This window comes from Daktulosphaira vitifoliae, unplaced genomic scaffold (genome assembly GCF_025091365.1).
Source record: "Daktulosphaira vitifoliae isolate Bord-2020 unplaced genomic scaffold, ASM2509136v1 Scaffold_4, whole genome shotgun sequence".
In the NCBI taxonomy this organism is placed as follows: domain Eukaryota; kingdom Metazoa; phylum Arthropoda; class Insecta; order Hemiptera; family Phylloxeridae; genus Daktulosphaira; species Daktulosphaira vitifoliae.
Window position 1 is genome coordinate 20,028,481 of NW_026099575.1, and position 14,315 is coordinate 20,042,795.

At 27.3% G+C, this 14,315-nt stretch overlaps 2 protein-coding genes across 7 annotated transcripts in view; one reads left to right on the plus strand and one right to left on the minus strand.

Annotated features, from left to right (window-relative positions):
- LOC126903529 (discoidin domain-containing receptor tyrosine kinase B-like) overlaps positions 1–14,315 on the minus strand; it is a 119,055-nt gene that overhangs the window by 76,017 nt on the left and 28,723 nt on the right. The window lies entirely within an intron of this gene.
- On the plus strand, positions 3,014–6,738 carry LOC126903550 (uncharacterized). Of its 4 annotated transcripts, XM_050681752.1 has the most exons (5): positions 3,015–3,359; positions 4,489–4,535; positions 5,923–6,078; positions 6,142–6,312; positions 6,441–6,738. In XM_050681752.1, exons 2-5 carry the CDS (start codon positions 4,494–4,496, stop codon positions 6,624–6,626), a joined length of 555 nt encoding a protein of 184 aa, XP_050537709.1. In that variant the 5' UTR covers positions 3,015–3,359; positions 4,489–4,493; the 3' UTR covers positions 6,627–6,738. The 4 variants fall into 4 exon arrangements, with proteins under 4 accessions (XP_050537710.1, XP_050537708.1, XP_050537709.1 ...); XM_050681753.1 differs by lacking the exon at positions 4,489–4,535 and having other exon boundaries at positions 3,014–3,359; XM_050681751.1 differs by lacking the exon at positions 4,489–4,535 and having other exon boundaries at positions 3,014–3,327.

A 14,315-nucleotide genomic window follows, 5' to 3' on the forward strand; every position in this document is an offset into this window, starting at 1 on the left:
ACGAGAAAATGGGTTGTAGGGAAGTGAAAAAAATGTACAACACCTTTCGCAACAAAACTCTAACGACGCCACTGGTGTATCGGAGCACGTAGAGATCATACGGCAACATTTTACGAATGTCAATTAATTATATTAATGAAATTAACGCTAAATCATAATATTAGTGGGCGTCGGTGTCGATCGCCGTGATAACATTTGCCCGTTTTTTGTCGGTCTGTAGATATGTTAGTGACTCGCGATTAATTTTAATCAGTTTGTACGAAGACGAGTATGGAATTCGAAAAAAGGGGAAAATACTCAGTACGTGACTTTTCCATTGAGAAACACCGAGCGAGTACACGGCAACAAGGAAAAGCACTAGGATCTCCTGCTAGAATCTACTGCGGCAATCGGTAGAAGATATAAGATACGTGCTGGCGGGCAGGGGCGACGTTGGAGATCAGTGGGGTTGCCGTCGAGTATGCGCTTTTTAAAAACCACCTTTTTGACGGCGGTCCGGTAAGTGATTCTAGCGGCAACTCCTTTTAAACGACGTTTAACAGCGGAATAGGTTTTGCACAAGTTTTTATTTGCAACTTGCCATCATATCCTGAGACTTTGTTGGCAAGCGAAAGCGCACGTGACGAAAATTCATCGGCATCAGCTCTACCATTTTTCTCCTGACACGCACTCGTTTACCGTTTACTCTTCACGTGGACTGGCGGTTGTCGCCAACGCCTTTTACGGTTTACCCGCCAGTGCCTCGACGTTGCACTTCCTACTTAGCTATGAGAGACATCTTATAAAAGTTTACAGAATTCGCCATTTCTACTTTCTATTGGTTACGAGGGCTGTGGTCGATGTCATACGATAGAGACAAAATAACACACGTGCCACAACATAATTTGTCTAGCCAAAAAAAAAAAACTATTATTAGTGTCATTCTTATTGCAGATTTCAAATTTTTATCTACCACTTCTATATAAATATTAAGTTTATTTAACAAACATTTTCAATTTTAAAATAAAAAGGAACATTTCAAATGGGTCCAGATAATATTAATTAGAATATTAAATTTATTTCATATAATATGTAAACAAACATTAATCATGTAAGTAATGGACATATTATATTGATTATTTTATTAACATATAAGATGATATTAATAAGTACTTAAATTAAAACTTCGAATTCCATATGTCTAAGGTTAAAAAAAAACTATAATTTTGTTGTGTTATAGTTCGTGAACTATTAGAATAAACCCAAATAATACAATTCCCATTGAGATTTTGCTTCAAGTATCAAAGTACTTCAGAAAACATACAATATGAGTAAATGAACAGCTTACTTGTATTATACTTAATTATTCATTCATAGATTTATAAATAGTGCGTATACACACTATTCTAACTGAAGCACATCCATATTGATATTTTTAGTAAATTCTAGTCCATTAAAGGGTCGTAAAGTAAAACTTGTGAGACATCAGGCGAACTAATAAAATAAACCCTAACGTTCTTCAAACATAGTCCGTGGTCTCACTTGAAAATCTCTTGTTAAGCCGTTAATGGTTTCTGTCTCAGAATAGTAGCGTATAAAATAGTAAAAAGAGGTTTTTTAAAAAAATAGCATTTAACTAACAAAAACTAATTTCTACGGTCATTTGTATTTTAAAAGCTGTTCAAACACCATTACAACTAAATAAATTTATTTTTGTTTTTACTAAAAGTTTTATTAAAAGAAATAATTTTAAGTAAATAAAAATGTATTTTTAAAAGTTGTTATTTGGATTTTAATTCCTAAAAACATTGCTGGGAAAAATCATTTTTCTTGTAATATCGTTTTTGTAAAAATATATCAACAAAACATTATCAAAGAGAATTCACTTAATAAGTATTGATCATTTTTAAGATCATTCAAATATATTGAATATTAAAATTCTTTGAGGATTGTTAAATAAAACTATAATAATTTTTAAATAAATTATTTATAAAATTTCCGTATAGTAAAAAAAAATCCTATTAGTATTTATTCGATACACATAATATTAATAAAAATTGTGTTAAAAAACATTTATAAGTTTAAATTTCCCGAATTGCAGTCCAAATGAAATTGAAGTGGCATAAAACGACTAGAGTTATGAAATGTTAGTTAAAGTACTTTGGTACCATTCCGTTGTCCATTGTTGTTATGTGCCTAGAAAATGCGTCAAATTCACTCTTCCCATTAGCACGTGTAAAAAACGCCACACGTGTGCGTGTACGCCTGTCAAAAGGTAGGCTGATGCTTTTCAACTGAGTTAAGTGAAAGAACATAGTCGCCTCCGTTCTTGACTCGCTAATGGCTTTTAAACGACCGCCAACAAATTCGTCATGCAATTGATTTATATACAAGAGCCTGTTGCGGATTTTTTGTTCGCTTGCAGTAAAGGCTGTTGTTAAATCGTTTGGAAGGGTCAATATCAGCCGAGCAAGAGAAAAAGAGAAAGGGATTTGACGCTAATTAACGTGAGCTTATGTTCGTTTGTAATCTGCGCTTAATAGGACACATTTTTCTTGTCCATCTTATCGTATCGGCCCGTAATCAACTCAACTAATTTGTTAGTGTTTTCAAATAATTAATCCAGTTTTATATCGCAAGACAAACATAATACCACGGCGCGTTATCAAAAAAGAGCACTATGTTTTTTAAAAGATTTTTGTTCAAACAAATTACCTAGTTTTACTAATTTTAAAAGACAAAAATAACCTTGGTGAAAATACCTAGTGAAAGTAAACGTACCATGAAATTTAATTTAGTATCATTTAGCTGACACAATTTAACGAGCCATTTATCTTTACTTTTAAATTTTAAAATTAACTTTTGCAAAGCTTTTGTCGTTTTCATTATCATTGAAACAGCGTAAACATTTTTGGAAAACACTGAAAACGAAATGTAAAATAATTGTTTAAATATTATTTTAATTTGATTTACATTCTGTAATATGTAATTATAACGTAAAAATAGCATTTTTTATTTGTTTAATGTGCTGAATGTTTTTCTTCTTTTTAGAAAAACTGTTGTTATTAGTTTTTTCCACCCGTCATAAATTATGAATTTTTTACAACTTTTATAACATCCCAAGAAACGAGCAACACGTAAACACACAACAGGTATTCACTACAAACAAAAAAGGACAATAATAAAACAATAGCAGATGAAAGTGCTCAAAAAAGTGCCTCTAGTAAAACGTTTCCGGTCGCAGTGATGCAATAACTTAACAAAAACGAACGAATGAGCATGACGAGGTTTTTGGTTGAGATGAAACGAAAGCGGCACAAATGTTTGGTCTTTTGGAGTAAACACGAGGTAAAATCTGTTGTTGGCAAAGTATAAGCATGGTAAGGATACGATATTATTAAAAACTATTTTTTTATTGCAAAACATGAGAGCATTTCAGCTTGTAATAGGAAAATCTCAACTGTAGTAAAACAATAACTTTATTACATTGTAGCAAAATTCAATATATATACTCCTACGAGAGTGTGCGATATAATAATATCAATATAAATAAAACGATGGAATTATTCAAATTTTAGGCATATTACTTAAATGTGCATTAATAGTGTGTTTTAAAAGTAAAAGAAACTCATGACATTTTTAAGCACAATCGTCATTACCATAACCTTTATCCCAACTATTTGTCGTTGATTATGCTCTAACGATTTGACGGAATTTTACACCAACCTGAAGTAACCTCATTATGGTCGAGGGAATCAGTATGGGGGCAAAGTGTGTATTACTGTTAAAATTTTTTTATGTTCACCCATTCGGCAATCAAGAGCAAACAGCGCAGCTGAACATCAACTACAAGTCGGCGACTAATGATCCATTGCACCATAGAATGCCCCTATTTTTAAGCATTATCGTAATTAAAATAAACATTTTAATTATAATTAGTAACACTTTTTCTTTTGATTTAAAATATTACAAATTTTTGAGAACGTAGATTTTTAACTCAACAAATCATAATAGTCTGTAAAAAGAGAAATATTAAATTTAGAATATAAAACAGAACTCTTATTCATTCATGATAAGAATTCACAAACTATTTAAATATTTTTTATTTCCTTATAAGCTACCTATTCATCTTTCATCTGGATAATTTCGTAGAATTTTTCTTTTTAGATTTAGAGATTCGCAAATATATATATATATATAAATAACAGTCAATAGTATAATAACAGCAAATAAACATAACTAAAATTATTCGTTAACATTGTGTTTAATTTTTATTATACTCGTTATTATCCATAATATAATGTAATTCATAATTGTATATTGTCACGAACCAAAAGCAAAAAAACAAATAACATACACGTATAAAATGACCCTTGATAACTTCTATATACACTAGTACAAAAATGTCCAGATTACTTCTAACATTAACTTAATCAAAAAAATTATATAAAGTCAAGTTAAAACTGAAAATGTTACTGAAACTATACAAAACTTGTATCTATGTTTTAGTTTATATGGGTTTTTATAGATATACCCGCGGACAGTTATTACCAATCGTAAGTATAATAGTTTACAAATCTATTTTCAAGTTATATTTATTAGTTAGAAGTTTCCCCTAAAACTAAAAGTTCATTAATTGAAAAATACTAATATAGTTGTATACTATTATTTTTATTAAATAAAATTATTTTGATTATTTTTAATTAGACATAGATGTTTATTAGCTTCGATGCGAAGCTGAGAAGGTATTGGTTTTACTAAGATGTGTTTTTTTTTATGTCTGTTACCACTTTTTCTCAGCTCTCACCAAACGGATTTCTTTCAACGATACGTCAAAAGATCACAAATCGTATCTAGTCGAAGTCATTATCCTTAAAAATTGAAAAAATTTCCCTCGTTTCCCGTAAATGGGGGAAACCTCCAAAAAAATTACAAATTTAAAAATCGCTAATTTTCGAAATTTTCGAAATTTTTTTTACTAAAAACTGCCGTAACTTTTTCAAAAATGAACATATCAATATAATTTTTTTTTATATAAATGTTTGATGTCTTTACCTATGATTTGGTATATTTTTTTTGTAAATTTGACTCTTTATTTGCCCACAGGGGGGGATTTAAAATGACAACTTTTTCACAAAAAATTAACTTTTTCAACTTAACTTTTAAAAATGTTCCGGAAGATCTGACACTTTTATATATATCTTAAATTAAAGCTAATGTAATGTACTTTATAATGAAAAAAAAAAATTGACCTCTGGACTTGTCTTCATGGTGAAAATGGCTAGCGAATGATATAACTTATGGAAAAGTGTATGGATCCACACAATTTTTTTATGAGAAATAATATTTTTTAATAATCCCTTTTTCATTCGACATACTTTATCTTAATCAAGATATTAATAAGGAACTAGCAGATCATGTAGCCTTTGGAATAATACACCAATTTTTTTAAAATTAAATAATATATAAAGATTTGCATAGAAGCGTTTATTTTTGATAGTGATTTTAATCATTGTCAGATATCATTATACTTAATCCAACTATACCACGGCACCACTGTGCCACGACCCCCCTGTGCTGGGGTTTTTTTTTATTATTTTTTAGCTCCAATATAATAACATACATATTGTAAAAGGTAGTCAGTTTTTGGAATTTAACAATAAAATGTTATTTCCTTAGATAGTTCAGTAATATTTTATTGTGATTTGAAATTGAAAATTATTTACAACTACCTAAAAATGTTTGGAACTTTGATCTACTAAAAAATAAAATATAAAAAATTACCATTTTTGTTCATATTCTCACTTAAACCGTCCAATTATAACAAATTTTAAACTATAGATCATCTTAAATTTTTTAGAATATCAAAAGTGTTTATCTAATTCATATTTATTAATTTAACACTGATATTCTTATTTACTATTATTATCTAATTATGTTTAGGGAAAATACTGGATGGATTTTAAAGAATTTAGACCATGTAACTCGAGCAATAATTATTTAATAAATTTCAATATATACACAAAAAAATTAACAGAAGTTACAGATCAATTGCTTGGAAATATAACGTTGAATATTCCTTTTGACGATTCTTTAGAAGTAAGCGAAATGTTTTTAATCAATTGTCATCGAATAAAAATGTACAACAATACTAAAATTTAGGCTATTATCAAAATGGGACAGTACGATTCAACAGGTCTGTGGAAAGACAATGTACATGTAATGATCACAAAAAACGTATGTTCAGGATTAAAAAATATACTAGGACCAAAAGTTTGGTTAAAATTAATAGAATCATTTCATTTTACAAATAACAATTGTCCATGGCAAAAGGTACACATACAATGATACATAATTAATAAAGCTAACTATAGATTAAATTTCTTGTAAAAAATATTATGTCATTACTGATGTATTTTGGTTTGGAATGATAAACTATTTTAAGGAATATTATTTGATAGGGACATTACGAGTCTTCCGGCTTTGATACAGCTTTATTTGGAGAATCGAATGCACCAAAACGTTTTTTTTACGGTATTTATACCACGCGATATCAAATTATGAATAAGCAAAATAATATCGTAAGCTGCACATTAATAAGACTTGGAATAATGCCTTATCCCAAGAACAAAAAGGTAATATTTTAAAATATGAACACACTGAAAAATAGAACTGTCAATTTATCATATTTTCTATCAGTATGATTTTATTAATGCTATTATTATAATATTTTATTTTATTAATATTATAGTCATAAAAACATTCCAACAAATTATAATTCATTTTAATTTTAGTTCTATTAAAAAATTCTTCTTTCAAAAGACATTATGAAAATAATAAATAAATTTTATTATATTTATAGAACTACGGAATTATAAAAGCAATTTCTATATAATTTGTATGGACTATTTAATTTAATAAGTATATAAATTGTTCGTATTCGTATGGTGTTAATTTTTATAAAGACTTAAACATTAAATTTTTAAAAATATGTTATGCTTTATGTGATAATAAATGTTTTTCTTCGAAAGTTAATTATTATACTTATAGTGTATACAAAGGATATAGTGAAAATTATTTAATTTAAGATTTTAAATCGTCATTGTATTAAAAACATATAAATAACATTAAAAAATAAATATTATCTCTTAAGTAGCTAATATTACGTGTTAATAATTCATAATTTTTATATAAAACGTTTTCATCTACTATGTATGATAGAGCTCTAAATACTATTTTAACAGTGTTTAAATAAATATACCGTACACAATTTTGAAATTATAATGAAGTTAAGAAGATTTTGAAAATAAATGGGATGAACATGAAAAATCCAAACGATAATACCACAACTAAATTGCAATCAGCTTCAGTTTACAAATCGTTTTATCCCATTATGAATCCCAACAGCGTACTTTGAATACTAATTATTGTACCAAATTATTCGATAAATAGCTAGGGATAGTTAAGTTTATAATCAAAAATTCTGCGTGAGAGATAATAAAGTTTTAAATAATATATTATCTTGTATTATAAACAACAGTATTCCATTTTTGTGTCAAGCTAAAATTATATTACTGCAATTTGTTATACTTCTTTTTTACATTAAAATCACTTATTAAATTCAAACAAATAATCATACATAAAATGTATGATTAATATATTATTTTTATTATAAATAATGTTCATCTAGGAAATCGAAGTTAGTTAAATATTTAATAACTATTTGGATTTACGAAAATCCTTTTTGTCTGGAGGATCTGGAAATAAGCAAAGTTCAGGGAAAGTTTGTCATGTGTATATCAATTAAAATCGCATAATTTGTGAAGATATCCAAGTGTTTAAAAATCATACTGAATAAATTAAAAATGTGTGAATCACTTAAATCCAATCACGAGATACTATTACTATTGATTATATTATGTAATTTATAATTTAAATTTAAGTGTCGAATAATATATGATAGTTTTAATTAACTACGGGATATCTAATAATCTATTCAAATATTTTCTAGTCAACAATAAGTAGTTTTTTTTTTAATTACTATCAAATGTTGACTATCGAAAAGATTCCATAACTATGGGATGATTTTATTAATCGAATAATTATTGAATACAAGGGAACGTAAATTAAATCGAAAATTATTAGAGTTGTCAATTAAATCAGTTCCATTGTGTATATACTTATAAGTTATATGTAGCAATCATATACAATACATATATACAAAATAACTACTAGTAATTATGAATTGAGATATGCATTTTACAAGGTTATAGTTTAAACATATTTTACGTTTATTATTTACCATAGCATATATTTTTTTCAGAAATGTATAGATGGTATAGAGATAAAAATAATATTTGTTATTGTACTCGAAAAAGAAATTTTTATTTGACTTGAAACAAAAAAAAAAACTATAGTGTATTAATTATAATTAGGACGCAGATTTCAATGCATATTGCATTTTTTTTATGGTTATCTTAGACGATACTTTCCAAAAACAAAATTTGGTTTATCTTATAGAGAATTCAAAAATTAAACTTTTATCTTCTCCTATCAGCTTTAGAAACAATCGAGTCTCATAACTGAAAAACGAAAATTTCCCCCCTCCCAGTCTAGTGCTACCTTACTATCATTGTCTATCCCTAGTTATCTTTGTACTTTTACATTATTGTCAATAAATCTCTGCTTTAGTTTTCCAATCGATCTCTTTTTTATTACATCATTTGTTGATTTAGTCCTAAATACATGTTTGAGTGAGCTTAATCTCTTGTATCGTATTTCAACTATTATATTTGGTTTTTCGAATAATTGTTGTATTTCAATATTAGATCTAATATCATATGTTTCAATTTCTTTATTTTTTAGTCCATATAATATATATATATATAGAAAATATTTCTAAGAAATTTTCTTTACGTAGCAGCTAGTTTTTTTTTTTTTTTTTAATGAATTTGAGTTCGGATCCTAGTTATATATTTTAAGTCATTTTCATTTAATATTTACAAAAAAACATAAATTAAATTACTCAATTTTTTTTTTAGTGGCAATTATACGATGACTATTTATTATCAACAGTTTGTATCATAGTCATAATTATTTATAATTTTAAATAGTTAATTAAGCCTAATAAATAAATACACATATCATATTGTATAAATCTTTATTATAATTTATAATTTTAAGAGAGCTTAAGTATAACTGAAAAAGTTTCACTTCATTATCTTAAAAATATTCACTATCTTCAACAGGATTTTTTAAGTATCCAATTTAATTAAAAAGTGCATAAATTATGTTTTTTAAGAATTCTTTTTAAAGTGCACAGTGAATATTTTCATATAATTTCAACTATTTATACTTTTAGTAATAATTAAATTATTTATATTCTTTTTATATTTATACTTAATAAGTAGCTTTTGAAACTAGTCCACGCCAATAGAAAATAATAACGCAACTCTATTTAATAATTAAAAAATTAGGAACTTATTAAAGAATGGACGTCATAAATAATTGATTATGATGACTCATTAGCAGTTATAACTAATTAATTTAAAACGCATAAATATAACACTAATATTTATTTGTATTATCATGAAATAAACCAAAAAACGTTACATCTCAATAAATGTCTACTAAATGTCATATTTTTTGTTAAAAGTGTTATAAAGTAAAATATTAAGTAAACGGAAATAATTATTTTTCATGAAATTTCGTAATTTCATGATAAAAAAAGATAGATAAATAGTAATAACAATAGCAATAAGATTCAATGCACGAGGTGCTTAAAAGTTTCAAAAATATAATCATAGTAATAAATTCTGACAGAGCAATTATACTTTGAATAATAAGATATAAACTAAAATCTTGATATTTTCACATAAATCTTCCGTAAAAATTCTATGACAACTTTAAACGACACTCGTAAAGTTCAAAATGATATGATTAATCTTAAAACAAGCAGTACTTTGAAAAGTAATTTTCTCCAAAGGAACTTCTGTATTTTATACAAATGAACTTTCGCATTACTATGTTACACTCCGTATGTCAACTTACAGGTATTAGAAGTGCGATATTCACACAAATTATGCGATAAGAATGAAAATGCATACATCAAACATTTCATATAACTACACTCTTCAATACGCCGGTTAAGTTTATTGCGTTAGTCGAGTTTTCCTAATGAGTTTTACTCTGCCCACGTTCAAAGGGAGGGCATGATAATCCAACAAACAATGAGTGGAGAATTTACGTCAAAATAATTACCCAATTTTTCGTCAAGAAACGGCAAGAAAGGAAATGGAAGTAAAGAGATAAGATAGGTCGGCTGTCAAGAAACTATCGGTGAAGAACAACAAAACAAGGTGAACGGAGTAATCCGATTGCCAAACCTTACTAGAACACCAGCGTTGCCTTGTCGCCAGCTATATGTGTGGGGTATGGAGTAGAATAACGAGAAAAGAGCCGGGTAATAGTGAACGAGAAAGGGTAAGGGTGCGTATAGGGAACGAGAGCAAGAGGAAACAAGGTAAATACACTAATGAAATAAGCCACGGGACACTGGCGCACTTTAAAGGCAGTTAATACCAACAGTGCACTCGTTCCCGGCCGTACACTATATGAAACGAATTTTGTTGTTTAGAGTGGGGAAAAGACCCAAGACCCCGTGGGGAAAGTATAAATGACGGGGTAAAAGCTTTTGTTTCTCTGTGATTGTAAAACGGTGGATTAGTCGACAGAACAGAATTTCGAAAAGATAACCAGGACATCGACAAAGAAAATTTATATTGTCGATTGTTGCCAAAAAAAGCTCTAAGTGATACTAATGCAGTGATTGTTTTATGTGTTTTAAGACGGATAAAGTACTAGATGATCCATAAATATATATATATATATATATATATCAGTGTTAATGTTTATAATTTTTAAGTAGAGATTAATGTATGTTACAAAAAAAAAAATAGTTTTAACCATAGTTTAATAAAAACAATCACGAAATTCAGTCATTAAAAGGGATTAACCTTAAATCTCTTAAATTAAATCAAATATTGTCGACGTCAGGTAATATATGTTTAACAGAGATCATGAATTTACAAAAAAACACTGGCATAGAAAAAAAGCTTCAAAGTATTAATACACTTGTTGCGCTGCAAATAACAATTTCGATTCGAATGGTTTTGATAATAAGAAAAATATCCGGATTTCATTAGAAAAAACCAAAATTTTAAGATACAACAGTAGTTAAAATGTTATTATTAGTTTCACGCTGCGATAGAAAATTTTACTGAAACAGCTCTAAATGACACAAAATCATTGATTTATACACTCAACAAATTTGTGTAGTTAAATGTTTGCTTGGATGGAAGTGTGCTACAATTAACATGGCGAAATAAAACGATTTTCATCACAGCGGGTTGGAAAATGGAAATGTGACCTGAGAATAAGAAAGACGGTAGGCGGTCTTTAGTGATTTATGCATTTACAACTTGTTAAAACAGTTAAAATTAATCCAAATCCTAGTGTAATTGCTTTATCCCGTTACCACTGTTACAGTTACTAAGAAAGATAGCTAACGTAAGAACAACAATTACTTATTATGATAAACAAAATAATAAAATGTGTCTTTTGAGAACATTGTATCAGTATTACTAGTAAAACTTCAATTTAAAATAACTTTCAACATTTTTAAAGCATAAACACTTAAATTCATAAATATTGAAAACTTTTTCAATATATTATTTTTAAACTGATCAGCAATAGGAAGGTATTATTAATCGTAGAATAATGGGTTTTATAACAACTTTAAACATTATGATACACGAAATAACTATGGCATGTACAACTCTAACGAAATAAGTAAAGAGATCACAAGTCTAATGTGCATTATTAATCATAAACGGATTATTTATATACAATTTTATAAAATAATCATATCATCTCTTTACTATAAAATTAGAGTGGTATGACTATATTTTGATCTAATTACCAATATTGATTAGTGAATATTATTGTTACATTAAATTACATCTTTAAATATAATAAAATTAATATTATAACTAAACCATAGTAGTACAATTTAATATATTTTTTTTTATTTAAAATTTTCATTTTTATTGATATACTCAATATCTTCTAAATAAATCAATAAAATAAATATGGTACTTTTAAATTTCTCAGTTTAATTTCAAGTTACATCAAAAAATCAGACGTTGAAATATTTTGATAGAAGAATAATATAATATTAACATTTACATAAATGGTGCTGTCATGACAGTTATTTATAAATTATACTTATTTTATGAAATGGTATGATTTTAAAATGTTACTTTTGAATAATTAATAAGTAGTCGTGACGCAAACATCCCCAACCTATAACGCTATCAAAATATTATTGCAAATTTTCATCGACCTTTATGATAAATTGAACAAATAGTCCTCGATTTGTCACAGTCGTTCATTCACATTTCACAGTATTAATATTTTTATATAAATCAGGCAAAAAAATAACACAAAAGCATTTACTATGTACGGTTCAGAAAATAATTAATAAAAAAAATTGATCGTGTAAGTAATAAATATTATCGTGATAAATATTCATATACATTTTTTTAGCTAATAGTAGATTAATATAATAATATAAAAATGTACTATTTATTTACTTAAGAATTATTTTTTGAACTTTAATGACTGATGAATATGTAGGAATAGTCAAATGGATTCTTAGTACTGGATAACAATATTTAATACATGAAATATTTTTAATACGGCTATTTAATAACTATGAGAGATAATTTTTTTTTTTTTATTAAAATGTTTTTCTTCTTCTGTTTGAATTAGGATGTACACTTTTACAAAGGATGTAATTATTGTCACACAGTTGTTCCAACTGCTTTTTCAAAATTTTAGATGCAAGATAAAAATTGTAACGAAGTGTATATATTAAAAGCAATTATACTATTATTTTACTAGGAAATAAATTGCATTTAACTAACTTTTCTAAAACGAAATGATAACGTTCTTCGTAATATTCGAGCAAAATAAAAAATTTTAATAAAATTCCTTTTTCTTTTTATTGTAGGAAGTTCACTTTCTCGAGAACAGGCGACACTTACATATCGTTGAAAGCCTAACAAGCGTTCATTTAGGTCGGTCCTCGGAAGGGACTCGCTTTGTTGACTTTGTTAACGATATGCACACACGAAGGAGCACAGCCGCGGTCGTTACCTTGGGCTATTGTGTACTCTTGCCGCTCTAGTATTGTTAGCTGTCTACGCGGACTGACGTAAGTTAATTTAGTTCTAGGGATGAAATTAACAAGAAAGGCGCACATTTATGCGTCTATTTAGTCATAAATTTTTAAGATACAAGTTGTGAGAGGATTTTGCAGTTACGTTTGATGATCTAAAGAATCAAATGCAGAGTATTTTGTGTATCGTAACATAATGTTGGGTTAAACACAACAACTTTCTAAACTAGAATTACGTTATAAAATAATACTGCGTGACTTACACAAGACGGGACAAGGCTTTCTAAAAAGTCAATAAAAGCAAAGTATACACATATTTTTTTTAAACTAATGCAGAGTTCAACATTTTTTCTTAAATTAATCATACAAATTTAACTTCTTATCCAAAATATTATCATCATATCATAGCTGACAAAACCAATTTTAGAACTCATAAAAATCAAAAAATAAAAGATATGCTAGACTAATTTTAAAATCTTGATATTTATTAAGCTAAGTTTATAAATATAGCTACTGAACATTTTATTGCGACATTAGCTTTTAATTTGCCAACATTGTGCTATAATTAATAGGGCAAAAAATATTGTACTGATAGTTTTAAAATTAAAAATTGACTATTCTAGGTATAGGTTAATTCGCAAGCATTTTAGAAATAATTTATGAGGTTGAGTAATCGAATAAAAAGAATATTTGACCTTCTGCGCAACATTCATTAAGTATTATTAGGTTATTAATTTATTTTTTATAAGTTATGTTGTAAATAACATTCGATAAAATCATGTTCGTTATACATATTTTTCAAAATAACGTTTTCCGCATGTCTGGAAAAAACGAACTTCAGTTCATTTCATTTATGGAAATTTTACCATATACCGCATACCTACTAGCGTATTATTACAATTATTTCAATGTGTACATTGCACAATAATAATAATAATATGAATTCATGCGAATGCTGCATATCTACTATGTGTATTAAAACTTGATAACTAAACATGAGTCAGCGTGAACATAGCAGAGATTCTCTGACCGCGGTAAACATGCGTTCGTTACCCGGTTCATCGAACAACAATTTTATTGTATTTTTAGATATTTC

What these genes read in the sequence shown, in the direction of transcription:
- LOC126903550 (XM_050681750.1), top strand. Translation starts at nt 4,449, where the DNA reads ATGTTACTGAAACTATACAAAACTTGTATCTATGTTTTAGTTTATATG. An exon ending in GCGGACAGTTATTACCAATC is followed by an intron (nt 4,536 to 5,922) that starts GTAAGTATAATA and finishes AATTATGTTTAG; the next exon opens with GGAAAATACTGGATGGATTT. An exon ending in CTTTTGACGATTCTTTAGAA is followed by an intron (nt 6,079 to 6,141) that starts GTAAGCGAAATG and finishes ACTAAAATTTAG; the next exon opens with GCTATTATCAAAATGGGACA.